The sequence below is a fragment of the Hyperolius riggenbachi genome, chromosome 6 (genome assembly GCF_040937935.1).
Source record: "Hyperolius riggenbachi isolate aHypRig1 chromosome 6, aHypRig1.pri, whole genome shotgun sequence".
In the NCBI taxonomy this organism is placed as follows: domain Eukaryota; kingdom Metazoa; phylum Chordata; class Amphibia; order Anura; family Hyperoliidae; genus Hyperolius; species Hyperolius riggenbachi.
Window position 1 is genome coordinate 23,969,035 of NC_090651.1, and position 26,195 is coordinate 23,995,229.

A 26,195-nucleotide genomic window follows, 5' to 3' on the forward strand; every position below is an offset into this window, starting at 1 on the left:
TTAAATATGTATTTAATAACTCTGACTTCTGATGTACTAACAGCTCACTAGCCTAGAAAGAGACTGCAGTGTAATTTGAGTTACAAGTTCAGTGTCTGAATTGTGCCTTGCTACTGTGTGATTGTATTGTGTGTGTGGCATTCCCGTATTTTGGCCTAAGCGTGCAGCTGACCCAAATACGAAAACGCTGGACTGAGTGCAGATCACTCGACAGCAGAGTTGGAGTGTCTAGCAGCAGCTAGTGGTGGCAGTGAGAAGTGTTTTTGAGGGGTGACAGCCTTGTGTTAGCTTGAATAAGGCTGCTTCCCCTCACGATCAGGTCCAACCCCCAGTCGGGAACCGTTTCTGCAGTCGTGCCGCGGGGCCGGGTCCTGACAGTTTACATCTAGTCTCTTCAAAATATTACTTGACATCTGTATTGCTGCTGTTTATTGTACCACTTTAGATCATGTGTGTATTTACATGACATTATGTTTTTATGTATCAATCTTATTTGAGGCTGTTTCCTCTGGGGTTTTTTTTGTACTTGTGTGGCTCCATTCAATATATGGGCCCCTCCTGTCACTTTGTACCTATGCTATGATTAAGGATGGTGCCATGTCCGAAACATGTCAGCATGTGGTGTTTGGATCGATATGTGTCTGATTAAATAAAGCCATTTGTTCAGCCGACACAGTGCGGATCTCACCTTCACTATATGGCTAAAACCGGTTCCAACTCTAGCTTAATTTTTTTTTGGGGGGGGGGGGGGGGGGGGGAAGGGTAGGAGGGGGCATGGAGGGGGCACAATAGCTGGCTGGTGGGGCCCATTTGGGTGATCAAAATTGATGTTTGTATGGTAAGCTTTAGAATTTGATTTGCCTAATTGAGGTCGTAAAATTAAGGCTAACTAGTTCAGCAATGATAGGAACCCAAATGTAAGCATCACAAGCAGAACTTAGGGGCTTTTGAGCAGAGCAGATTGTCCAAATGATGGTGCTATTATGGATGAACAGTTACCAACAGATGCGCTTGACTAATTGTCTGGCATGCTTTAATCCTTACTTGCAAGCAAGCTGCTCCTGTGTGGACAGATCACAGACAAATAATTTCAGCCCCCCAGCCTGTGCCTGAGGGCTCTACAAGCAAGGGGAGGGAAAAGAGGCAGGAGGTAGAGAAACACGGAGTGTTTCATTCCTCATCTTAGTAGCTAAGCATTGCTGCAGACTAGAGCTTGTATTTTACAGACAGGACGTTTTGAATCAGGATAATACCATGTATTGGCTAATTTAAAAGAAAAACAGTAAGCTTTCAGCTACTAAGGATTCTTCAGACTATTTCTGATAACTGACAATAGTGCCTCAATTCACTAAGCTTAACTCCTGTCTTGAATAACTCTTCTGAGTCGTTTTACAGTTATCATCATGGTGATATAATTGTAATAACTGCAAAACAGCTCAGAAGAGTTATTAAAGACAGGAGTTAAGCTTAGTGAATTGAGGCCATTGTTAGAACTTACAATCACAAGGCGGTAGAGAGATTTTTTTTTTACTTTTTTTTTACAAATATATGTTTCATTGACTGTGACATACATACATTACAAGGAATCTTGCAAGGCTTGTGAGGTATTTATGGCAAGTAGATAAGACCCTTAGGTTACTTAATACCTACATAGACTCAGGCTGACATGGAGAGTTTTTCAACAGACGCCATCCTCTTTAGTTTACACTGCTGGAGCCTGGAAATAGTTAACTGTATGTTACTAATCAGGGGGGGCACACAGAGAGGTACAGTGATTCCCGAGGGGGGGGGGGGGGGGTACCCCAGTAAGCCCCAGTGTAGCGCGACTACTGGCTAAAACAGGTCTTTGTCTGCTATGAAGATGACAATTTGTCTCCTTGTTTTTTGTTCCAACAGTGAGAATGAATACATAAAGGCCGTATATGAGCTGTGTTTTCTGGTGGATCTTAGATTCAACCAATTCCCATACCACATCGACATAATCTTCAATCTGAGCCCCTATGGTTTCCGCTTTCGGAGGGCTCTGAAGATAGCCTATAAACATACAGGTGGGAACCTGCAGTTACTACATTGTTGGTCATTTTGTGTATATCTGTACATTTTTGAAAACACTTTTCTAAAAATAGAAACAATTTAGAAATGATTTATTAACATTCTCCAAAGCTAAAGCTCATAACTGATCTGGCCAATCTGACATGGACCAGTATGATTACAAGGTTAAGTACATAGAAAAACATTTGAAGAGACCGAAAATCTTTTGTTTTTTTTAAAGATGAGGTTAAATATTTAATGTATCAAAATGTACAAAAATTGGTTCAGAAATCGTCAGAGAGGTTCATCTTTAGAAACAATATCCCATAAAAAGGTGCAACAATAACATAGCAAGATCAATTGTTTAGAGAGACAACGACATTGACTTGTTTCGTGTAGACCCTTCTTCAGGCCTTCACAAACAATTGTGTACATCTGCAATGTATAGAGAGCAACAAATGGAACAACATCTGGACAACAACCCAACCACGGGTCACCCCCAGTGCTGGTCGTAATGGAAAAATCTACGCTTACGGATCATTACGCGTAATTTTACGCTATTACGCATTACGCAATTACGGTTACGGTGTAGGGAATTATCTACGGTACATCACTGTAATTACGCGTAAACTTACGCAGTTACGCGTAAGGATACCGTAATGTAGGCGCTTACACTATGATGTTACGCGTAGTGCCGTAATACCCATTAATGCGTATTTTTTTACGCATACGGACGATATGTACGCAATAGCAGTCAATGTGACAGTTATTGCGTACATATCATTTGTATGCGTCAAAACGTACGCTTATACTGAAGGGCGGGAGAAGATACTATTGGTTGCTTAGGATGTTAGTACGTTAGTAATTACGCGTAAAATTACGCGTAAGTGTTCGTAAAATTACGCATACCTAGCAATTACGGTAGACAGTGTAATTACGATACCACTTTACTGCTTACGCGTAAATAATTACGCGTAAGACCGTAATTTACGCATAGCGCTTACGCGTAAATTTATATTGAATTACGATGCGTAATTACGCTCATGCGTAATTTCGGCCCAGCACTGGTCACCCCTTCCAATGAAGGTAAATGCGACACATAGGCAGGACAGGCCAGATGAAAGTGGTGAAACTTTCTCCTGGTCTGTTCTGCCTTCCGTTCACCTTCAATGGAAGTGGTGACAGTCTGGTTAGATCGAGGCACTGATTAGTTGTGTGAGTAGCCCCAGAACCTGCATAACTTAGATATGTCAGTATTTAAAGGGATGTTTTGGCAACCCTGGAATAATCTGATTGATAAAAATGTTTGTTCACTGATAATTGTATAGTTACTGGGCACTTTTAGTTCTGCTGGACTATTTTTTTGCGGCAATAACGGTGAGTTTTCACACCCATCTCTGGTGGTGGTGACCATTATGGTGTTGTGGAAGTTGACACAATGACTGTTACATGTTTTTTCCAATACAGAAAATGTGATTAAACTGCGGAAGGAGTCCCTCAAACAGGATACAGAGCTGGAGAAGATCAAGCAGAAGAGACGCCTGGATTTTCTTGACATTCTCCTATTTGCCCGGGTAACACATCTTCCACATTCTTTTATGAAAGTGGGGTACTGTAGCAGGTAAAGGGTTCTTGCAAATAGCCTTGTAAAAAAGGGGTGCTTCCATTACTGAGCTGCACCATCATAGCTGATTCAAGGGGTGGCCCTATGTTTTGTATGGTTCTGCTCTGTCACTAATTGCAGGCATCTACTGGATATAACCACTTTATGCCAGATATGCTATTGGTGGTGATGATTCTTATACCAAAAAGTTGGGAGATATGCAATGTCTCATAGTGTGTACCAGATTTCCAGAGTCCTCCTGATGGTGTCTTCAAGCATTTCAGTGTCCTCTTCATAGTGTGTTCTAACATTCCCATGCCCCCTACTAGTGTATCTTATTATTTCAAAGTTATATAAAAAAGAGGGGAGCTCAGAGCTTCCACAGACTGCATACAATCCTCCTATTAGACAGGTCTCACCTGGTTCTCTGTTGGCAGGCAAAGCGTACACAGCCACGGTGCGCTTGCGTCCCACTAAGCCGAGCAGGGGACCGGGCTCTCCTTCACTCGCGGGGCAGATGTGACGTCACGCTCCCAGGATCCTCGTGATACTGGTTGCTATAGAAAACCAGGACGCTCGCAAGTACGGCGAGCGCTAACTGGAAGTAAACGGCTTTCTAGCAATTAGTAACCTAGCTTGTGGGGAAATAATGGGAGTAAAGTACTAGAAAGTATTAAGGAATTACACATTTATTTCAATGTTGACATCATAGCTTGTTCTTCCTTTCCAGTATTCCCCGCATAGTTTGTCCCAGCATTCAAGAGCCCCCCTCATAATCTGTCCCAGCATTCCTGTCTCCCCTCATTGTGTGTACTACAATTCCAATGTCCCACTCATAGTGTGTCCCACACCCTGCATGGCAGAGTCACCCCTCATATACAATATATAGCCCTGGCATCTTATGTAGAGCTTTGCAGAGTAAACAGTCATGACTCTGACTGTCTCACAATCTAATCTACAATAGCCATATAGTATGATGTCCCTATCATACTCTAAGGACAATTTTGGATAAACCATTTAAATTATCTGTATATTTTGGGGTTGTGGTAGGAAACCATAGAGCCCAGAGGAAACCTGTGCAAACTTAAGGAGAACATATAAGCTTAATAAAGCTAGTGTCAAGGCCCACATTTCAACCGGAGACCCAAGAGTTGCAAGAGGAGAAGAGAAAATTCAAATGGACTACACCAGTTTTTCTCTCGGTAGGCCCTAGTCATGCTGAGGATATAGCATTAAAGCTAATGTAACCCCATATTTAAAAAAAAAAGTCAGATACTCACCTAAGAAGAGGAAAGGCTTGGTCCTAATGAGCCTTCCCTCTCCTCTCCCGATACCCTCCGTGCTGTAATGTCTCCCCCGTTGGCATCCGCAACCGCAAGGACTTCGGAAGTCTTTGGGAGCCGAGTCCTCCCGAAGACGGGCGGGGCACACGCGAGTGCGTCATAGAGGGCGCGTGTGCATGCGCAGTGTAGAGCGGTCCGTCTTCGGGAGCACTCGGGGTCCCCGAAGCATTTCTGAAGCCTCCCTTCGGCCAGGAGACAGCGGTATTTGACCGAAACGGTCGAATACCGCTACGGGGGAGCCAGGACAACAGCGGGCACCGGGAGAGGAGAGGGAATACTCTATGGGACCCAGAGCCTCCCTCTCCATAGGTGAGTATCTGACTTTAAAAAAAAGGGTTCCCATTAGCTTTAAAGAGACTCTGTAACAAAATTTTCAGCCTTAGTTCTTCTATCCTATAAGTTCCTATGCCTGTTCTAATGTGCTCTGGCTTACTGCAGCCTTTCCTAATTGCACAGTGGCTGTGTTATTTCTGTTATATGATCTAATCTGTTTTCTTCTGTCGGCTTTGTCGGGCTAAGGCTGGAATGTGTGGAATGTGCAGGGCTGCTTGTGATTGGATAGAAGCAATACACATCCTCTGCAGGCTCTGTATGACTCACACACTCTTCTTATGTGAGCGTATCACAAGCTGGTTAGTTTATTTGTGAACACTGCCTAAAACTGGCAATTACAAGCCAGGATTGCAGTAGGGAGTGGCAGAAACAGCACAGAGGGGCACAGGGGAACATAAGGAATAGAATGGTATGCTTTTTGCTGTAAAAATTTTAGAGTACAGATTCTCTACTATCAGAGACCGTGGCTCCTGTGCATTTTACTTTTTCTCCCAACTTTTCTCCTAGGTGATATATTCATGCCTTGTTGCCATAAAATGCTTTCTAAACCACCAGCATGCAAGAAAATACTCAAAATTATTTTGATAGTACTTTTCCACCAACCTTTATGTACTTTTTCAATTGTAAAATGCTCAAACGCTATTTTAAAGAGAGTATGAAAAATCTGTCCAAGGAAATAACTCAGGAGAAAAAGTTAATTGCATATGGGCCCGTATGCTTTATTTTCTTAGTCCAAAATATATATATTTTTTATATATTTTTGTATCAAGTTTTTTAAAAATGAATAATTGTTTTGCTAGGACTCTTGGATCATTTGTTTTGGATGATGATTGTGTGATGATCCGCTCAGCTGGCTGCACAGGCAGACAGCTGTTTGTCCATTCCTCTAGTCTGTGGGCTGCAGGTCTCTGGAACAGAGACCTGTCTTTCCATTGCAAGTTTCTGGTCTGTTCTCTTGCTGGGGAATTTGCATACATTCGTTATGTAAATCCCCTACCTGCCTTTTTTGATGACTGGCACTATAAGAGCTTTATGTTTCCCAGAAGGCTTTGCTGGTCATTTCCCTTCCATGGTCTGTTCCTGATGGACACTGCTGGAGTGTCAGCCATTGCTATCTAGTATAGTTAATTCCTGTGGGTTGCTTTAGGCTCCCCTTCTAGCCCAGTCAGGTTGTATTATCTGTATTGCCTGTTCTGTCTTGTCTTGCCTGTTGCCATTGTCCTGCCCCAAAGGTGGTCGACAGGAAATGGTTCTGATCTCTGTTCTTGGAGTATAGCTGGTGCAGCGGTTGCTACCAGCTATCTCTTCTGTTCTGTCTCCTGGGATCGCGCTAGCTACTTTTCGCTAGCGCTGGGGATCCTTCTGTTCTGTCTTCTGGGATCGCGCTAGCTACTTTTCGCTAGCGCTGGGGATCCTTCTGTTCTGCTACTCTGTACCTGGATCACGCTGGCCACTTTTCGCTAGTGCTGTGGATCCTATCTCTCGTTTGTCCCTGTTTTCGTGTGTCTGTCTTGTCCGCTACGCTTGCTGCAGGCTCGGTGAGGTAACCGTTAAGCAAGCACTCGCGTCCTCTGTTTTATGTTTGTCTGTTAATGGTTAGTTAGGCGTGCTTGTCTCTATTGTGCTTATCACGTGGAGATTGCGCATAACCGTGTGCACTGTTGCGAATGAGTGCGGTGTTCGCGGTTAGCTAGCGTTTGTTATTTTCCGTATCTCCTTATTGTATTTGCTGTGCCTTTGCTACCCTCGTGTTCTATTCTGATCTGCCTTGTGTCACGTCTGGCGATCGCACCTCTCGCGATCGCGTTCCTATTTCGTATCTGCTGTTGTGTGTGCGCGGTCGCGGGGTGGCGACTGGATTGGCGCACACACATACAACCTATGCCTTTGCTCAATCTCATTCGCAATCGCCTCTCTTGCGATTGCGTTCTGCACTTCGTACAATTCCTGTCTGGCACTTGTGGAGGTACAGAGGATTGGTTCCTCTGCACTCCCCAGCGCCATCTGCCGACAGGAATTTCCCTCTACAGGTGCGTAGCACCTTTTGCTGGGTGCCTGCAAATATACGCTTGTGGAGGATTTCCGCCGTGTCAGCGCACGCGTTGTGCGCTGATCACGGAGAAAGTTCCACAATCGTTACAGAATGACCAGCCTAACCCAAAACCCCAGTGTAGACGGAATTTCCGATTTGTACGATTTTGTCGAATATGGCTCTTGTACCTTTAAGAGATTTAAAAAACTTGAACCTCAATCAGCAGACGAATTTTTGTCTGAGTGTACGAAACTGTTAGCGAACCCTGAATTCCAATGCACCCCAGTGTCTACCTGGGCCCCCCAAATGGTCTACATTCTGTTGGGGGGCGAAATGTCAATGTGTTAGATCATACCACCCTGAGTCAAAGACCCCTGGAATTCTTGGCCTTTTTAATTCACAATTGGCTGAGATTACCTCAATTACCATACCCCCTTAATGAGTTGTTGTCAGCAGCTCAATCAGCTGTTCCATCTACTCTTTCATCCATAAAGCAGCCATCCAAAGCCTCTAAAGGCTCATACACACATCAGACTATAGTCTTTGGAAAATGAAAGATCACAGACCAATCTTACCACCCTTCATGTAGTATGAGAGCCATACTCTACACAGTCTTTTCTATGGAGCTGAACTCCACATCAGAAAAAAATCTTTGCAAGATGCTGCACACACAGATGCTGTACAGACACAAAAGATCAGTATCTACAAAAGATCTGTTCCTGCCAAAAATCAATTCCTGCAAATTGCAGTGATAGTCTATGAGATCTGCAGATCATCATACACACATGATTTAACTGACATTCATATGCAGATCAAGCAATCATCTGCAGATCTGAAAATCCATCCTGGTGGATCTGATCTGCAGATAAATGTCAGTTAAATTATGTGTGTATGATGATCTGCAGATCTCATAGACTATCATTGCAATTTGCAGGAATGGATTTTTGGCAGGAACAGATCTTTTGCAGATACTGATCTTTTGTGTCTGTACAGCATCTGTGTGTGCAGCATCTTGCAAAGATTGTTTTTCTGATGGGGAGTTCAGCTCCATAGAAAAGACTGTGTAGAGTATGGCTCTCATACTACATGAAGGGTGGTAAGATTGGTCTGTGATCTTTCATTTTCAAAAGACTATGGTCTGATGTGTGTATGGGGCCTAAGTCTAAACGTAAAAGATCTAGGAAGGCTTCCCAGCGGAAAGATCTGTTGCCCATGGCAACCACAGATAGAGAGGTTATTTCTGTCAAGTCTGAAATGGGCAAAACCATGCAGTATGATAATGATGTTTATAATGCATCTGCTGATCAGTTTCCAGGTTTTTTGCCCCAATCCAAAGCTTATGTGGATCCTGCTATAGGTAGGATCGCACACTATATTAAAGCAGTTAAAAAATCTGTACTCGTTCCTGATCCCCACCCATATGGAGATTATTTAGATACTGGGTTGTTTGAACCGCCATTTGCCTCATGGGAAATCGTGGCTCTGGTGGAGGAATTTGATTTGGATTGGAAAGCCTTTTGCGATTTTTACATCGCAAAAAGCGCGGATGTCCTGAACGATTGTCTTGACTCTGTGTGCCTTTTGATTGATTCTGATGAATGTGACGAGTGTGTTGTGGATCTGGTGATGTATGTGTGGCAGATCATTTTGGATGAATTACACACACACCAATTAATTGATCCCAATAAAGAGGTAAAAGATTCCCGTTCCGTTCCTGCTCCAGTTCCATCTGTAGACTGTGCGCACTATGATTGTTCATCCTTTGTTAAGTGTGCATGGGAGCCCCCGTTTGAGAAATGGGAGATCGAGCTCCTGGTCTATGAATTGGAATGTGATTGGAGATCGTTTTGCAATCATTACCGTTCTAAAAACGAAGCAGTTTTGTATGCGTGCATTGAGTCTGCGTGCACTTTAATCAAGACTGGTGAATGTATCTCTGACTTTGTGACTCCGCTGTTTGACGTGTGGAGAATGATTTTGGATGAACTACATGCGCTTCAATCTGCTAAAAACACATTGTCAGCGGACGATTGTTCCAATCCTCTGGATTTAAAGAAAGTGAGTTTTGAATGCATTCCCTTTCCCGAAGCAACTGAGTGTTTGAAGTCTGAGTGCAAGTCGTTCAGAGCAGTTGCTTGTGTGGAAGTTGAACCAGTGCGGTCTGATGTCGCCACCGCACGTATGGCTGCAAAAGGTCTGTGTGGTCCTGTGTCTAAGGAAGACAGATTTTTTTCCCTCAGGTTCTCTAAGATCGTCCGTTTGTGAGCCTGCCATGGGGAAAATTCCTAAGTTATGCAACTTTAAGAAAATTATTGATGTGTCTAATAAAGTTTCTCCTGTTGTTGTCGCCACTTCTTTTGCAAATGAATCTATGTCTTATTCTGTTTGCACCTGTGCAGGCCTGTTGCCTGATGACAGTTGCTCCAGTGTTTCTGTCCTAGATGCCTTGCAGATCGCGGAGGTTTGCGATATGGAAGCGTCAGTTTCGCAACCTAAAGCGATCTTGGATCCGCAAATTTTGCGTTCTGACTCCTCGGATTCGACATTGTTAGCCGAATCTAAGAGTGAGACAGCGCTTCGGTTTTGCGAATCTGATGCTGAAGCTTCTTTGCCTTGTCCAGAGAAGCTTTCTCTGAACCTGCCCTGTACCATGAATGAAGGCATGATGTCCACTTGCATTGACATTTCCGAGTCTGATTCTGAAGAAAGTATTGACTCTCCACCCAGTACTCTGGATGAGTCAATATTGCCTTGTACAATATCTCCTGCCCTGCCCCTAGAGGCTCGTCTAGGTATTGCTGCTATTTTTACCTGTCTTTCTGCAGTTTTGGAGTTGCAAGCTAGTTTGACTGCTACGCAGAGTTCTGGGTGCAGCGAGATTAAAGTTAGGGAGTCAGTGTGTGGTCCAGTGAATATTCCTGTACTTTCCACTCATGATGATGAAATTCAGTCTCAGTTTATGGTGGAACCTTCCCTGGGACATCTGCCCTGTTCTCAAAGTAAAGTTCCAGTTTTGCCCTGTAACATGGATAGTACAGAATCCTTCTTAGACAACTTGAAAAATGATGTTCCTGAGGTCTTGTTTGATGATCTGAAGTCTCCGAGTTCCTCCCAAAGGGTGCAGAACTTGTAGGAGATGTCTCCTGCCCCCCAGGTCCTTCTGAGGTGTTGTCCACTTCAGTAGGCATTGCTGCCTTGCTGACTACTTTTGCAGCTCTTGTGGAGCTTCATTCATGTGTAGTCAATGATGATATTACAGTTACAGAAAATTCTGAATTTGAGTCCGAGTCTTCTTTTGAAAGACCAGTACCTGTGACCTTTACTCGTGATGATTTTCTGCCCGGTACTGGTTTTGGTCTTGTCGTGTCGGACTCTGAGGTTGGCAGTTCCCCGACATGTCCTGAGGTTTCTCCTGTACTGGTGTACCCCGATGTGCTCTGTGACCCAGACAGCCCAAGTGTGCCTCGGTTACCAGCATACTCAGATGCTTCCTCAGTGGAGACATGTTCTGATATAGCCTGCCTGCTTGCATGCCCGGAAGTGGTCCCTGAAAGTCCTGATCTTTATGGGTGTCCTACTAATTTTGAGTCTGGAATGATCATAGGTTCCATAGGGGTTCTTGGTGGTTCTCCATGTGAGCCTGGTGAGCGTTCTGGCTTCTTGGGATCTCTGCGGAGCTTCAAGGCGTTCTGGGAGATTCCGGGAAAGGTTTTGCTTGGTGCCCTGAATACGATCAGCAATGGCTTTGGTGTTGTAAGGGACACTTCGAACAGGTATTGCGGCAGGTTTGGTATTCTTGGACGCTCCTTGGAAGGTGGTGGGTATTGTCTGGAGGGTGTCGATGGCTTCTTCTCTGGTGTCCACAGTCCTGATGGGTGTTACGCTGAGACTTGTAGTGCTGATGGGCATGTTTCGGTGGCTTCTGCTTCCGATGAGGTCGGTTTCGGATGGACTGACTCTGGAATTGGGCCTTGTCGGGCTGCCCCGACCTTCATGAGTCTTCAGTTAGAATTTTGTGATGATACCAGTTTTGAGGGATGTCTGGAATCCATCCCTAGAGCGGGGGGTACTGTGATGATCCGCTCAGCTGGCTGCACAGGCAGACAGCTTTTTGTCCATTCCTCTAGTCTGTGGGCTGCAGGTCTCTGGAACAGAGACCTGTCTTTCCATTGCAAGTTTCTGGTCTGTTCTCTTGCTGGGGAATTTGCATACATTCGTTATGTAAATCCCCTACCTGCCTTTTTTGATGACTGGCACTATAAGAGCTTTATGTTTCCCAGAAGGCTTTGCTGGTCATTTCCTTTCCATGGTCTGTTCCTGATGGACACTGCTGGAGTGTCAGCCATTGCTATCTAGTATAGTTAATTCCTGGGGGTTGCTTTAGGCTCCCCTTCTAGCCCAGTCAGGTTGTATTATCTGTATTGCCTGTTCTGTCTTGTCTTGCCTGTTGCCATTGTCCTGCCCCAAAGGTGGTCGACAGGAAATGGTTCTGATCTCTGTTCTTGGAGTATAGCTGGTGCAGCGATTGCTACCAGCTATCTCTTCTGTTCTGTCTCCTGGGATCGCGCTAGCTACTTTTCGCTAGCGCTGGGGATCCTTCTGTTCTGTCTTCTGGGATCGCGCTAGCTACTTTTCGCTAGCGCTGGGGATCCTTCTGTTCTGCTACTCTGTACCTGGATCACGCTGGCCACCTTTCGCTAGTGCTGTGGATCCTATCTCTCGTTTGTCCCTGTTTTCGTGTGTCTGTCTTGTCCGCTACGCTTGCTGCAGGCTCGGTGAGATAACCGTTAAGCAAGCGCTCGCGTCCTCTGTTTCATGTTTGTCTGTTAATGGTTAGTTAGGCGTGCTTGTCTCTATTGTGCTTATCACGTGGAGATCGCGCATAACCGTGTGCACTGTTGCGAATGAGTGCGGTGTTCGCGGTTAGCTAGCGTTTGTTATTTTCCGTATCTCCTTATTGTATTTGCTGTGCCTTTGCTACTCTCGTGTTCTATTCTGATCTGCCTTGTGTCACGTCTGGCGATCGCACCTCTCGCGATCGCGTTCCTATTTCGTATCTGCTGTTGTGTGTGCGTGGTCGCGGGGTGGCGACTGGATTGGCGCACACACATACAACCTATCCCTTTGCTCAATCTCATTCGCAATCGCCTCTCTTGCGATTGCGTTCTGCGCTTCGTACAATTCCTGTCTGGCACTTGTGGAGGTACAGAGGATTGGTTCCTCTGCACTCCCCAGCGCCATCTGCCGACAGGAATTTCCCTCTACAGGTGCGTAGCACCTTTTGCTGGGTGCCTGCAAATATACGCTTGTGGAGGATTTCCGCCTTGTCAGCGCACGCGTTGTGCGCTGATCACGGAGAAAGTTCCACAATCGTTACAGATTGTCTAGCTTGTGCACTGTACATAGCTTTAGTCTTGTTCCAAGTACTTTCATTAATGTGTTTTAAGGTTCCCTGACCCTAACATATCTGTAAAATAATATAGGATGAGAATGGTCAGGGTCTGTCTGACGAGGACCTTAGGGCGGAGGTGGACACCTTCATGTTTGAGGGACACGATACAACGGCCAGCGGCATCTCCTGGTTATTATACTGTATGGCCAAATACCCGGAACACCAGAAGAAATGTCAGGAGGAAATCAAGAAGGTCTTGGGAGACCGGAACACTGTGGAATGGTGGGGATAAGTATCTATCTCTTTGTTTAGCTCACTTTGGGGTTGCTTCAAAGGGTATGCTTGAAGGTTTGGAACGTGACAGATGTGTTGAGGAAGGAAATTCCAGAGGAGGGGGGAGAGGCTTGTGAGAAGTCCTTTATACATGAATGAGAGCAGGTGGTTCTAGGTGAGGAAAGCAGAAGCTTGAGTGCAGAGTGGAGGTTGCAGTTTGGATGGTATTTAGAAACTAGGGGATGTATGGGGGAGAATGTGGAAAGCATTGTAGGTTACAGTTAAAAGTTTGAAGTTAATTATTTGGTTAATTGTCAAACATATGTTAAAGCGCTATAGCTCATAACTTATACTATAAAAACCACCGGAGAGCACTACACCTAGGCCTGGCAAGCCTTATCAACGTCTCTATATCACAATGTTAAGTGCACATCCATACAAAAAGTTCATTATATTAAGCTTTTCATAGCTTCTTTTTCCTTGTCACTAGTGATGTCGCGAACCTCCGATTTTCGGTTCGCGAACTTCCGCGGAAGGTTCGGTTCGCGGAAAAGTTTGCGAACCGCAATAGACTTCAATGGGGAGGCGAACTTAAAAATTTTGAAAAATCTCTACCGGCTGGAAAAATGATAGAAAACATGTTTCAAGGGATCTAATACCTGGAGGAAGACATTATTGAGTGAAATACACATTAAAAGTCCCAGAAAAAAAATCTACATTTCACATAAACCCCTGTTTTAAGGTCAGAAATCTCATTCAGTATTCAATTACAGGCCCACACTTTCCTCCTCTCCCCTCCTCCTCTCTCCGGGAGGAGGGTCTCATCTTCCAGGGTATTGTAGGCTTTTAAAAGCCAGCTTACATACCTTGGCCGGGAATTGAACCCAGGTCTGAGTGCTTGGTAGTCAGCTCTCTTAACCGCTGATCCACCACCAGCACTACATGCTGAAGGCAGCCTAGCATGTAGATCATAATGGTACATGCTAGGCTGCCTTCAGCATGTAGTGCTGGTGGTGGACCAGCAGTTAAGAGAGCTGACTACCAAGCACTAAGGGGGGTGAGGCTCCAGGAGTGAGTGCAGTCTGATTGGCAACAATGTGCCTGCTGACTGTGATGTAGAGGGTCAAAGTTCTGCTCAATAGGGTATTATGGGGCGAATCTAACTTCTGGAAAAGTTCACCTGCTCTTGGCGAACGCGAACCACCGAAGTTTGCCTGGAACCGTTCGCCGGCGAACCGTTCGCGATATCTCTACTTGTCACCAATACATATATGACTATATCCTTCACCACAAGCACCCTTCTGTGAATAGACTCACCAGAAATCTCTGATCACTGCTAGACTGGTCAGATATGCACAATATCCAGGGAGCCTAAGGATCCTGGTGCCACTATTGCTGGAGATATCCCATATCATGCAGAAAATGTTTCAGCATTCCAGATCTTGCTTGACAGTTACCTCAAAAAAATAACCTCTTATAGCATAATACCATTTAAAATCAATAAAACCCACTCACATGTTGTTTGCGTTTTATATCCGCATAGAGTTTGTTTTATGGGCTCTCCCCCGTTGCCGATGCTGGGCTGGGTGATGCTTGGCCTGTCTGCTGCCTCCCTCCACGCCAGAGCCGTCCCGCATACAACACTCCGCTCACCACCGTCACCGCCGTTCCTTCACCAACACATCCAGTCTCCGCCCTATCGATTTCGTCACTGCCTCATGACTCATCAGGGGCACGGGGACTGGACGCTGTGCTGGGATTCTTAAAGAGAACCTGTACTGAGTAAAATTATTTAAAATAAACACATGAGGTAACTTCAAATGAACATTACATAGTTACCTTGCCATCAGTTAGTCTCAGAAGCGCACCATTTTCTTCTGACAATGATCACTTCCAGTTCTGACAACATTTTGTCAGAACTGAAATATATCAGTTGCTGTCGGTTATATATCAGTTGCTGTCAGTTACAGCTGAGAGGAGAACTGATGTGTCCATGTTTCCCTATGGCTCAAGTGGGCGATATTACAGTTTAAGAGTGTGCTGACCAGGAAGCTGTTATGGGGTAATGGCCATTTTCAAAATGGAGGACGGAGAATTCCATTGATCACAGTGGACAAACAGGATGCAGGAGAGGAAAAAGAGATTGAGGAGTAGACTACACAGGAGGTAAGTATGACTTGTGTATGCTTATTTTGACTTTTAATTTTCAGTACAGGTTTTCTTTAACCTTTATTGCAGACAGCCATTGGCTGCCTCCTGACATCATTTTTGCATGTATGCATCTCACGCCACAATAGGCTATTCCTAGCTGTATACGTCACCCTCACTGATTGGCTGCTAGTTTGCCTTTATGTACACAATCTCATTATGGGCTATTTTACGAGTGCATTTCGCGTGCCCATTGGCTGCATCTAGACTTCCTTAGACTTCCTTAGATTGCAATTACCATTCATATTATTTGAATACAAGCATTCATATTCTTCTATATGCAAAAGATTCCTATTGCATACGTAAAGCTTCCTTATACTTCATCAAATGGATGTATGACAGTGATTATTCCCCTTATGTATGACAGTATTTTTATTATTCCCCTTACATTCTTTTGCCACCTTTCATCGTTAATCCAACACTCTCTCTCTCTCTCCCTTAAAAGGGACAATCAGATATTTAGGGTATCACAACCTTTTTTAGTTACAGATTACATAGCAATTCAGTTGTCAACTATGAAACCATTTAAAGTGGATCCGAGACTCCAAATACTCATTGTATTATTGTGTCCCTTTCCTATTGTTTATAGGGCATTCCTCAAGCCAAACCCTTTTTTAGTTTTGTTTTAATACTCTAATTTCCTATAAACTAAACAAGCCTCACCCACAGCTCCTTTTGTGCCTTGGCACTGTAGCAAGGGCTTATGGGAGCTCAGTCTGGGCAGGAGGAGGAGGTTACTAGCCATTGATTTCAGAGGCAGAGGAGGAGGAAGGAGGAGAGGGGACTGAATTTACACACAGGCAAGCTGATAGCATCTACAGCCCTCAGCCTGTGACAATGTGACAAACAGAACATGGCTGCCTTCATTGTATCACAGGAATAAATAATCATAAACTTTTGAAGCTGTTTGCAGCTTAATATGTTGTGTAAACTATCTAAACTTTAGATAAGATATATAGACAAGTTACTTGTTATAGTTAGTTTTTCATCTCGGATCTGCTTTAAATCCAGATCTATACTGTGTCCACCTGACTGTACAAATCCCATGCTATATATCCATCTAGTTTCTTTCCTTGATATTTGTCTTACTTTGTGGCACCCCCTCCAATTGTATTTTACCTTTTCAAGTCCACAAAAATATAATCCTCCCACATCACTGTCATAATGTGTTCTAAAATGTTCTAATACACGGTGTCCACGTAATCCCTTTTTAATATTCCTAATGTGTTCCTCTACCCTAGTTTTCAATGCTCTTGTGGTTCTGCCCATATACTGTTTCCCACAGTGACACCACAGCATATATATCACCCCGACACTGTTGCGCTTAATGTTCTGCAGGATCCTAAATTTGCATTTATTTGTGAAGGATCTATATATATAATAGGCTAAGTGCCTCAACCTTCGAGCAAAAAGAAGTAGTGCCCTGCCCCCAGGGCCGGTCCTAGACTTTTCAACGCCCCAACCCCCCCCCAGCTGTGGGTGGGGGGCCGCCGAGCTACGAGCTAGAGGGGGTAGCGTGCAGGAAGGGGGTATTGGGCAATGTGGCGGGTTGAGGGGTAGGACCCCTCCTCCCTCACCTGGGTCCCCCATCTGCGCTCCCCCTCTAGCTTAAGTTCAGCAGCAGGCGCCGCCATTACTAAGAGGCAGTGAGCGGGGATGACTCACCTCTTCCGCGTTCCAGCGTGCATTCTACTGTTGTCACTTCCTGCAATGCCATCCACTTACAATACAGTGGGTGGCATTGCAGGAAATTGCTGGAACATGGAAGAGGTGAGTCATCCTCGCCCACTGCCTCTTACTAATAGCGGCAGCTGCAGCTGAAGTGAAGCTAGAGGGGGAGCGCAGATGGGGGACCCAGATGGGGGGGGGGGCCCGGCCCCCCACCCCGCCACTCTGCCCAATACCCCCTTCCTGCACGCTCCCCCTTTATGCAGCGTATGCTACGCCGCGGGTCGGCTAGTATTATATAATAGAATATAATGAACTTCTTGTATGGATGTGTGCTTTAACATTGTGATATACTGTAGAGTCTCTTGTTAATTGGCATCAAATGAAGAGCTTGGATGACAGAAGCAGCAGATTAGGAGTCAGAAGAAAGGTGAATGAGTCCAGTAGCTGACTCATAGGGCCTGATTCACAAAGCAGTGCTAACAGTTAGCACGCTAGTGAAAAGCCCTTTATCATGCCTAAACTCTGTTTAGGCATGATAAGATTAGGTGTGATAAGTTTAGGCATGATAAGTTTAGGTGTGATAAGTTTTTAGGCGTGATAAGTTTAAGCACCAACTGGGTTAGTACAGCAGTGCACAGCTGATCAAAAGTTTTGCGCTAGCAAAGTCTGGTGCACTTTGCATAGAGTTTAATGGCGCTGCTTTGCGTGCGGGACTTTGCGCGCGGTATAAACTTATCTAAACTTATCATGCCTAAACTTATCATGCCTAAACTGAGTTTAGGCATGATAAAAATGGTTATCACGCCTAAAGTCTTTAACTGGGTTATCACCGCTTTGTGAATCGAGCCCTTAGACTGTAGGGGGCGCTAGTCTGTTAGCAGGTAGGCCACGGAGAAGGGTAAGAAAGATATAATAAGGATATGAATTAGCATTTTAGGAGTCTCATGAGTGAGAAAGGGTAGAATGCAAGATACGTTTTTGAGCTGTCAGGAAATGGTTAGAGGGTGAATGTGAGGGATAAATGAGAAAGAGGAATCAAATATCCTAAGCAATGTGCTTGGGGAACTAGGGTTTTAGGAGGTGTTATTGATATTTATTGTTGTATCAGGCAGAGAAAAGACGATAGAGATGGTGGAAAAATGATCAGTTATATATCACTGTTGATAAGTTAATAGTAAAATATTTATCAAATCTCCCCCTTGTGTGTTTTTAGGGAGGATCTGGGTAATATGCCGTATTGCACCATGTGTATTAAGGAGAGCATGCGTCTCTATCCACCGGTGCCATTAATTGCTCGAGAACTTACCTCACCAATCACCTTTCCTGATGGGCGGAGCTTGCCTAAAGGTAAGTGAACACCGCTGCTCCTCAAAGGACAGCTGGACTTCACAGAATGGTGGCGCTGCCAGGACATTTTATTTGGGGCCTGTGCCCTGTATACTTAGTAGGATGCCCCAATCATCCCATAGGACTTAACAGTTCTGCTTCCTATACATTGCAGGAGACAGCAGTGATGCACTATCATTACAGGTTTGGGTGGTGTAGTTTTATGTGTGTTGCTCCTCATCATCCAAGGCTGTCATTATGGTCCAGGCTCTGCACAAGGGAGGATCACCATTGCAGGAGTTGAGGAGATGGAGGCTTCAGCATGAGAGTGAAGGTAAGTATCCACTCGGCTCCTCTATATATGTGGTTGGTTATATATTGTATTTCAAGGCACATACCCACTACCTGATTTTCAAGGCAATCTTTCTGCTGACCGGCAATTTTTTTGAGCAATCATTTCCACGATCTTGCAATGAGGGTACAGGGGCGCAACAATCTTTATTATCTCCAACGACTCCCGCCCAAAGTACCTTAATCGCTTGACTTCCCATTTGTGCCGTTACGTGTTCCCATGGGTAGGTAGATGGATCGTGGAATCTTGTTCCTCAGGAGGCGGCGCTGTGAGGTGCCCCGATCCATCTTCAGGTGAGTATGGAGCTTAAAGAGGAACTCCAGTGAAAATGATGTAAAAAAAAGTGCTTCATTTTTACAATAATTATGTATAAATGATTTAGTCAGTGTTTTCCAATTGAAAAATCTTTTCTCTCCCTGATTTACATTCTGATATTTATCACATGGTGACATTTTTTTTAATGCTGGCAGGTGATGTCACTGGAAGTAGCTGATGCTTGCTTTTTTGGCAGTTGGAAACAGCTGTAAACAGCTATTTCCCACAATGCAATGAGGTTTACAAACAGGAAACAGTCAGGACCAGGACCATGGTCCTGACATCACACTGTGGGAAGGGGTTTCATCACAATATTAGCCAAACAGACCCCCTGATGATCTGTTTGAGAAAAGGTAAAGATTTCTCATGGTAAAGGGGGTATCAGCTACTGATTGGGATGAAGTTCAATTCTTGGTTACAGTTTCTCTTTAAAGCGGATCCGAGATGAAAAACTAACTATAACAAGTAACTTGGCTATATATATTATCTAAAGTGTAGATAGTTTACACAGCAAACCTAGCTGCAAACAGCTTTAATAGAATATGATTATTTCTTCCTGTGATACAATGACAGCAGCCATTTTGTTTGTAAACATTACACAGAGGCAGGTTTATCTGCATCTTGAGCACAAAAACCTAATTCCCCCCTCCTTCCTCCTCCCCTCTGCCTCTCAAATCTCTGGCTAGTAATACCTCCCCCTCCTCTTGCCCAGACTGAGCTCCCATGAGCCCTTGCGACTGTCTGAAAGTGCCTTGGCTCTCTAAAAATGTGTGGGTGTGGCTTGTTTAGTTTATAGGGAGTTAAAGTATTAAAACAAAAACAAAAAAGTATTTGGTTTGAGGAATGCCCTATAAACAATAGGAACGGAACACAATTATGCAATAAGTAAAAGTTCATCTCTGATCCATTTTAAGGAACTTCCTCCCCCCTGACATATATTGTAGAAGGCCTTTAGCTTACATACTTGGAGGTCGGTCGATGTTGTAATGTTGTCGTATCCCATTACTGAAAAGGCATTATCTGATGGAACTTGCTACTGTTTACAATGATGACCAGCGTGGCTTTGTACCTATTGGGTTTTTTTTACTTTACAAGTTAATTAATATCTGTATTGTGAAATAAAATTCAAAGATTTTTATGGAAAAAGAATGACCTATGTTTCATCCAATATCTGAAACTTGAAACTCAAGATACTTATTCCTTGTAAAAGGTGTATGTCGAAAAGGCGCCCGGAAATTTGTGTTACCAGTAATCCTGATAGCAGAATATCTGTAAATGTACTTATATTTTGTTATTGAAGTGAAAAATGATAGTAAAATATCAGTAAATACCGATATTTCACTATAGCTAAACCTAAGCCTACACTGATCCCTCCCACTACCAATGCCTAACCTAAACCAATTTCCCCTCCTCACACCTAACCTTAACCGACCTCTTGACTGCATTTCTGATCAGCGCTCTTCTTGTTCAGCCTGTGAGTTTAGGTGGACAGGCCGTCCACCTAAACTCACAGGCCGAACAAGAAGAGCTTGTCTTGGTAGGTTTACATTTGTGCTATACTCCTTCCATTTCTGAATGATCACTTTAACAGTGCTCCGTGGGATGTTCAAGGCTTTGGAAATCTTTTTGTAGCCTAAGCCTGCTTTAAATTTCTCAATAACTTTATCCCTGACCTGTCTGGTGTGTTCTTTGGACTTCATGGTGTTGTTGCTCCCAAGATTCTCTTAGACAACCTCTGAGGTCGTCACAGAGCAGCTGTATTTGTACTGACATTAGATTACATACAGGTGCACTCTATTTAGTCATTAGCACTCATCAGGCAATGTCTATGGGCAACTGACTGTACTTATACCAAAGGGGGCCGAATAATTATGCACACCCGACTTTGCAGTTATTGATTTGTAAAAAATGTTTTGAATCATGTAGGATTTTCGTTCCACTTCTCCCGTGTACACCACTTTGTGTTGGTCTTTCATGCGGAATTCCAATAAAATGAATTCATGTTTGTGGCAGTAATGTGACAAAATGTGGGAAACTTCAAGGGGGCTAAATACTTTTGCAATGAACTGTAAGTAGTTTGTGAGCTTTGCAGTTTATGGCATCAATAATTTGCTTTGAAATGAAACAAATCTGATTGGCTGTTTTTGGCTCCACCCCCTTTTCTGAATTTGAACCCCAGTCCCCCAATGACCAACTGTATCAGGTTTGAGGCTTGTGCCATTAACAGTGCAAGAATGGCAGTAATTAAATATTCCCCTTGAAAATCAATAGGTGAATTTTGATTGGGTTTTTTAGGCTCCACCCACTTTCCTAAATATTAATCTCAGTCACGCAGTGACCAGCTGTGCAAAAGTTTGAGAACTCTACCATAAACAGTGTAAGAATGGCTGCAGTTTACATTTTCCCAGTGAAATTTGTATTAGGCTCCTCCAAATTTTTGGTTATGGGAATTAAAAGTATCCTTTATGTTATTCTATGTAATGTACTATCTGTGTGCGAAAATTTATTCAAATCTGTTCAGCCATTGTTGCGTGATTGAGTAACAAATATCCAAGCATTCAAACTTTCGCATATATAATATTAGTGAGATAATTTTGATTGTTATGCCTTACAGTTTATGAGAACCCCAAAATCCAAATCTCGGACCATTACAATATTGTGAAAATGTTGAATATTCTAGGCTCAAACTGCCAGACTAATTCAATACAACAATCAGCTAATTCATCCACAACATTTAATTACTGAAATAAATGGACTTATGCACAATATTCTAAATTTTCAAGTTTCACCTGTACAAATAGGAGAATAAATTAGTGAAAGAAGCAGATACAGAGTTAAAGCGGAATATAACCCAGCATTTTAACTTTGCTCTAAAACATTATTTACAGCATATTATATGCAACCAGCTTTTTTTTTTTACTAGACCAGCATTGGAAGGGTTGCTGTAATGATCAGTGGCGTATCTGATGATCAGAACGTGCTCTATCAGAACAGTAGTCAGTACTTTATTCAGAGTGTGATCACACGTGAATTGGTGCACAGTAATTTCAGGAGTACTCCTTTAGTGATAGCCCTTGGTGGCTGGGGCTATCACTAATGCAGAGAGTGGTCGTACAAGCGAGGTCGGTAACGGGTCGGTCAGAATCGGTACAGAATTGTCAGGCAAAATCATAGTCAAAATACAGGCCGAGGTCGGCAGCAGATCAGATGGGTAAAGGTACAGAATCAGGAGGCTAAATCAGAGTCAGAGAACGAGCTAAAGTCGGCAGCAGATCAGATTGGCAGAAGTACAGAAACAGAAGGCAGAGAATAATCAGAGGTTCAGGCAAAAGGTCATACACAATAAATCAATACAATAATATGTTTTTTCCTAAGCTACGTGTGAATCCCCGGGGTCCTGCCGGATCAAACACACACGGATCTGACTAAGGTCTGAGAGCTTTCACTGCAAAGTTTCAGCAACAACAGACAATGAGCTACTGACAGCTCAGTGTTTAAATACACGCAGCTACATCAAATGGCCCGCCCAGAGCAAGTCGACCAATCAGCACTGCGAAGGCGGCGGCCATGGTCAGCTGAGAGGCGAGTCATCACGCCGCCTGTTGCGTGTAGGGAAGAGATGCCCGGCCTGCGGCGGGGAGCCTGCGGGGATGCGGCTGCGGGCGATGTGACGTCAGACGCGGAAGCGGCGGCGCCCCTTCCCGCAGCAGCAGAGGTAACTTCAACATTTCTGACAGTTACACACAGAGCTTGTTCCGTGGATAGAAATGCAGACACATCCGAAGTTTAGATAGATACACTTAAGTAAACACAATGTAACAAGTGTGGAATGTGACTCACTCTCTCTGACTGTGCAGGAGCTGGAAGACAGCCAGAGTGTGTGTAACATTCACCACTTTTTACATTGTTTACTTAAATGTATCTATCTAAACTTCGGCTGCGGCAGCATTTCTCTCCGTGGAATTTTAAAGCTCTGTGTGTAACCCTTCCAATGCTGGTCTAGTAAAAAAGAAATGCTGGTTGCATATAATATGCTGTAAATAATGTTTTAGAGCAAAGTTGAAATGCAGGGTTATATTCCGCTTTAAAGAAGCAGTTAAAGAAGACAGAGTACAGAATACAGAGGCAAAGTTATCCCTCAAACAACATAATTTGGCAGCATATAATAGAAATGATAGGCACCATACTTACCTTTTCAGCTAATTCAACTTCCACCTTCAGCGTCCCCATTTGTAAACTGCAGGTTTCCTATGTGTCGTCATTATACTAACCGTGTCTGATGATGCAGTACAGAGCACATCACCTAAACCTGTCAGGTGTGGGAGGAGCCTGCTGCTCATCCTTCGGCACATAGGAAGCAGGACTATTTAGACCCATGTAAGTACAGAGTATAGATGCCTCGGACGTTATCGCGGAAGTTTTGCTGAATATATGATCGTTTTGTGATCGCTTTTTGTGAATTTCACGAAAAGCTTTTTGTGAATTTAAGGTTAGTGATGATTGCAATCTGCTAATTACAATTACGCAAAATATTCACGTAATTTTTTGCAATAACAGCCATATGTAATTATGGTTTAAACATGCAATTGATTTTGCGTAATCCATCTGAAATTTTGCAAAATTAAACAACATTTTGCGTAATTTTGTGCCGATTTGGAAAAGGCAAACAAAAAGGGTTTTTAAACTTTTTCTGAGTTCAACTACTTTCAGATCTTTGCTACGCATATCTTCGCCCTGTATACTTCACTTGCAGATCAGGGTCATAGATATGCATATTGTTTACTTACCGCCGCCATTCAAGACCACCACACTGTTTCTGTTTGCTTCGCCGTCATGATCCTGCCATCCTGGGATTTGTGAATGGGAAACAGCTGTTCCCAAACCTCAGTGCCTGCGATGAATAAAAGCCCGCATCAGCAAGACGTCTGCTTTTATTTTTTAAGTGAATGTAAACAGATACATTCATTAGTTCCCATCTAATCGGGTACTAAGTGTAGAGCCATCTTGTGGCCAAAAAGTAAAAATACAACCAAATACACAATTATTAAACTGAAAAAATAATTAGTATTAAAAACATAATTATTATTATTAAACAGATTTTTAATTTTAACCTTCCACCCTTACCCCATGGTTATAAAAATAAAACACTTGTAAAAAAATTAAAAAAATTACATAATAAAAAAATACATAAATGGTTACATTAGAGATTTTTTTCAAATTTGTATGGCATGAGGGTATATTACTGTTAATTTTGCAAGTAAAGGCTTGTAATTAGTGATATAGTATTAAAATCACTATACCGAAAATATACACCTTAATTTCCAGATAAAATATTATCACCATACATTGTACTAAGGACAGAATTTAAATGTTGTAATAACCGGGACAAATGGGCAAATAAAATGTGTGGGTTTTATCCACATCCACACGTTTTATTTTAGAACTATAATGGCCGAAAAACTGAATTATTTTTTATTATTATTCCCTTTAAAATGCATATAAAATAAAAATTATTCTTAACCAAAAGTACCACCTAAAGAAAGCCTAATTTGTAGCGAAAAAAAATATATAGATCATTTCAGTGTGGTAAGTAAGAATAAAGTAATCGGTGAATGTTTAGGAGGAGCGCTGAAATGTGAATTTTTTTTGATTTTTAAGGGGGAAAAAAAACTGTGATCCTGAACTGGTTGAAAATCATTTTTCCCTTTGCATTTTCAAAATCAATTATCTCAAAAACTACAAGGTCTTTTTGAAAAATGTGTGATTTGTTCCCAATATTCCCCTTAACATACATAGCAATTTTGGTGATAATGGCATGTGTGGGGGCTTTGCTAAAGTCGGCATGAAATTAGGCAAAACTGTGCACAATTACAGATGGATTACATGCAAAATGAATTACAAATTAAAATGACAGCAGGCCAACAGGATTTTTGCATGCTGGAGCAGTTGGACATGGAGACGTCACACCTGAGATGAAGAAAGGGTGGCGCTATGTGTGAACTCTACCCACTAGCAGCAGTCTCTGCTGCCAAAACAGCAGGAAAGAGCATTGGAAGCTGGTGAATCAGAAAAAATAGAGCAACGCTACATTCAAACCAAAATCGGTGTCTATGGGCAAATAAACTGATACAGTGCAACAAAAGCGTCCATGACACAAAAATAATAATGACTAATCTAGCTCCATATACAAATAATCTTTATTAAGGAATTCACAATTAAAAACTGAGGGCAGCAAATAGGTACATTAGGTGTGCAGAAATAATCACCAATAATGTTATATCCAATCCCTAACTAGGTGAAAACAATTGTAGTAAGAGCGCATATACAAACCATAACAAACACGGCGGCTGACAATGCCGCACGGTAGCGTGTCCGGGCGTAATAGCCCAATGATACAAATGCAGTATATGTGCTAAAATGTTTAGATTGTGCACTCACCCTGGGGGAAAAGGAGACCGCACACCAAGACCCAGATACCGCGCCTCTCTCACGCGTATCGGTCCCCTGTCCTTCGTCGGAGATATCGGAAATACTGCGATAATTCACTTACAGAGACACTAAAGCGAAAAAAATATATGATATAATGAATTGGTTGTGTACTATGAATAATTACTAGAAGATTAGCAGCAAAGAAAATATTCTCATACTTTTATTTTCAGGTATATAGTGTTTTTTCTAACATTGCATCATTCTATAATATGTGCAGATTACACAACACTCTGCATTCAAAATGATTCTTTCAGAGCAGTCTGTGAAGTAATGACCTCTCCTCTAGCAGAGGAAAAGTAAATAATCCAGGAACAGTTGAGATAATAAAAGTCAGATAACAGCCTTCTCCACGACTAACTTAGTCGGAGAGCTTAAAGAGAAGGTTCAGGGAGGGTGGTTAAAAAATAAAAATCAATTTCCACTTACCTGGGGCTTCCTCCAGCCCGTGGCAGGCAGGAGGTGCCCGCGCTGCCGCTCCGCAGGCTCCCGGTGGTCTCCGGTGGCCGACCCGACCTGGCCAGGCCGGCTGCCAGGTCGGGCTCTGCTGCGCTCCAAGGCCCGGCACTTCTGCGTCCCACGCCGGCGCGCTGACGTCATCGGACGTCCTCCGGGCTGTACTGCGCAGGCGTGGGACGCAGAAGTGCCGGGCCTTGGAGCGCAGAAGAGCCCGACCTGGCAGCCGGCCTGGCCAGGTCGGGTCGGCCACCGGAGACCACCGGGAGCCTGCGGAGCGGCGGCGCGGGCACCTCCTGCCTGCCACGGGCTGGAGGAAGCCCCAGGTAAGAGGAAATTGATTTTTATTTTTTAACCACCCTCCCTGAACCTTC

General features: G+C 43.5%; 1 protein-coding gene and 1 long non-coding RNA gene across 3 annotated transcripts in view; one reads left to right on the forward strand and one right to left on the reverse strand.

The window, feature by feature from the left end:
• The window catches only part of LOC137520728 (cytochrome P450 4A12A-like), an 89,199-nt gene that overhangs the window by 42,948 nt on the left and 20,056 nt on the right, over positions 1–26,195 (forward strand). The window contains exons 6-9 of the mRNA XM_068239026.1: positions 1,897–2,048; positions 3,499–3,605; positions 12,826–13,016; positions 18,100–18,233. Of these exons, the coding sequence (XP_068095127.1) occupies positions 1,897–2,048; positions 3,499–3,605; positions 12,826–13,016; positions 18,100–18,233 (584 nt within the window). The remainder of the gene's footprint in view (positions 1–1,896; positions 2,049–3,498; positions 3,606–12,825; positions 13,017–18,099; positions 18,234–26,195) is intronic.
• Positions 14,558–26,195, reverse strand: part of LOC137520732 (uncharacterized) — a 55,083-nt gene continuing 43,445 nt past the window's right edge. For both annotated transcript variants that reach the window (XR_011021922.1, XR_011021921.1), the window contains exons 2-4: positions 25,318–25,436; positions 23,667–23,770; positions 14,558–14,780 (exon numbers count right to left, since the gene is read on the reverse strand). This is a non-coding gene — a long non-coding RNA (uncharacterized lncRNA). The remainder of the gene's footprint in view (positions 14,781–23,666; positions 23,771–25,317; positions 25,437–26,195) is intronic.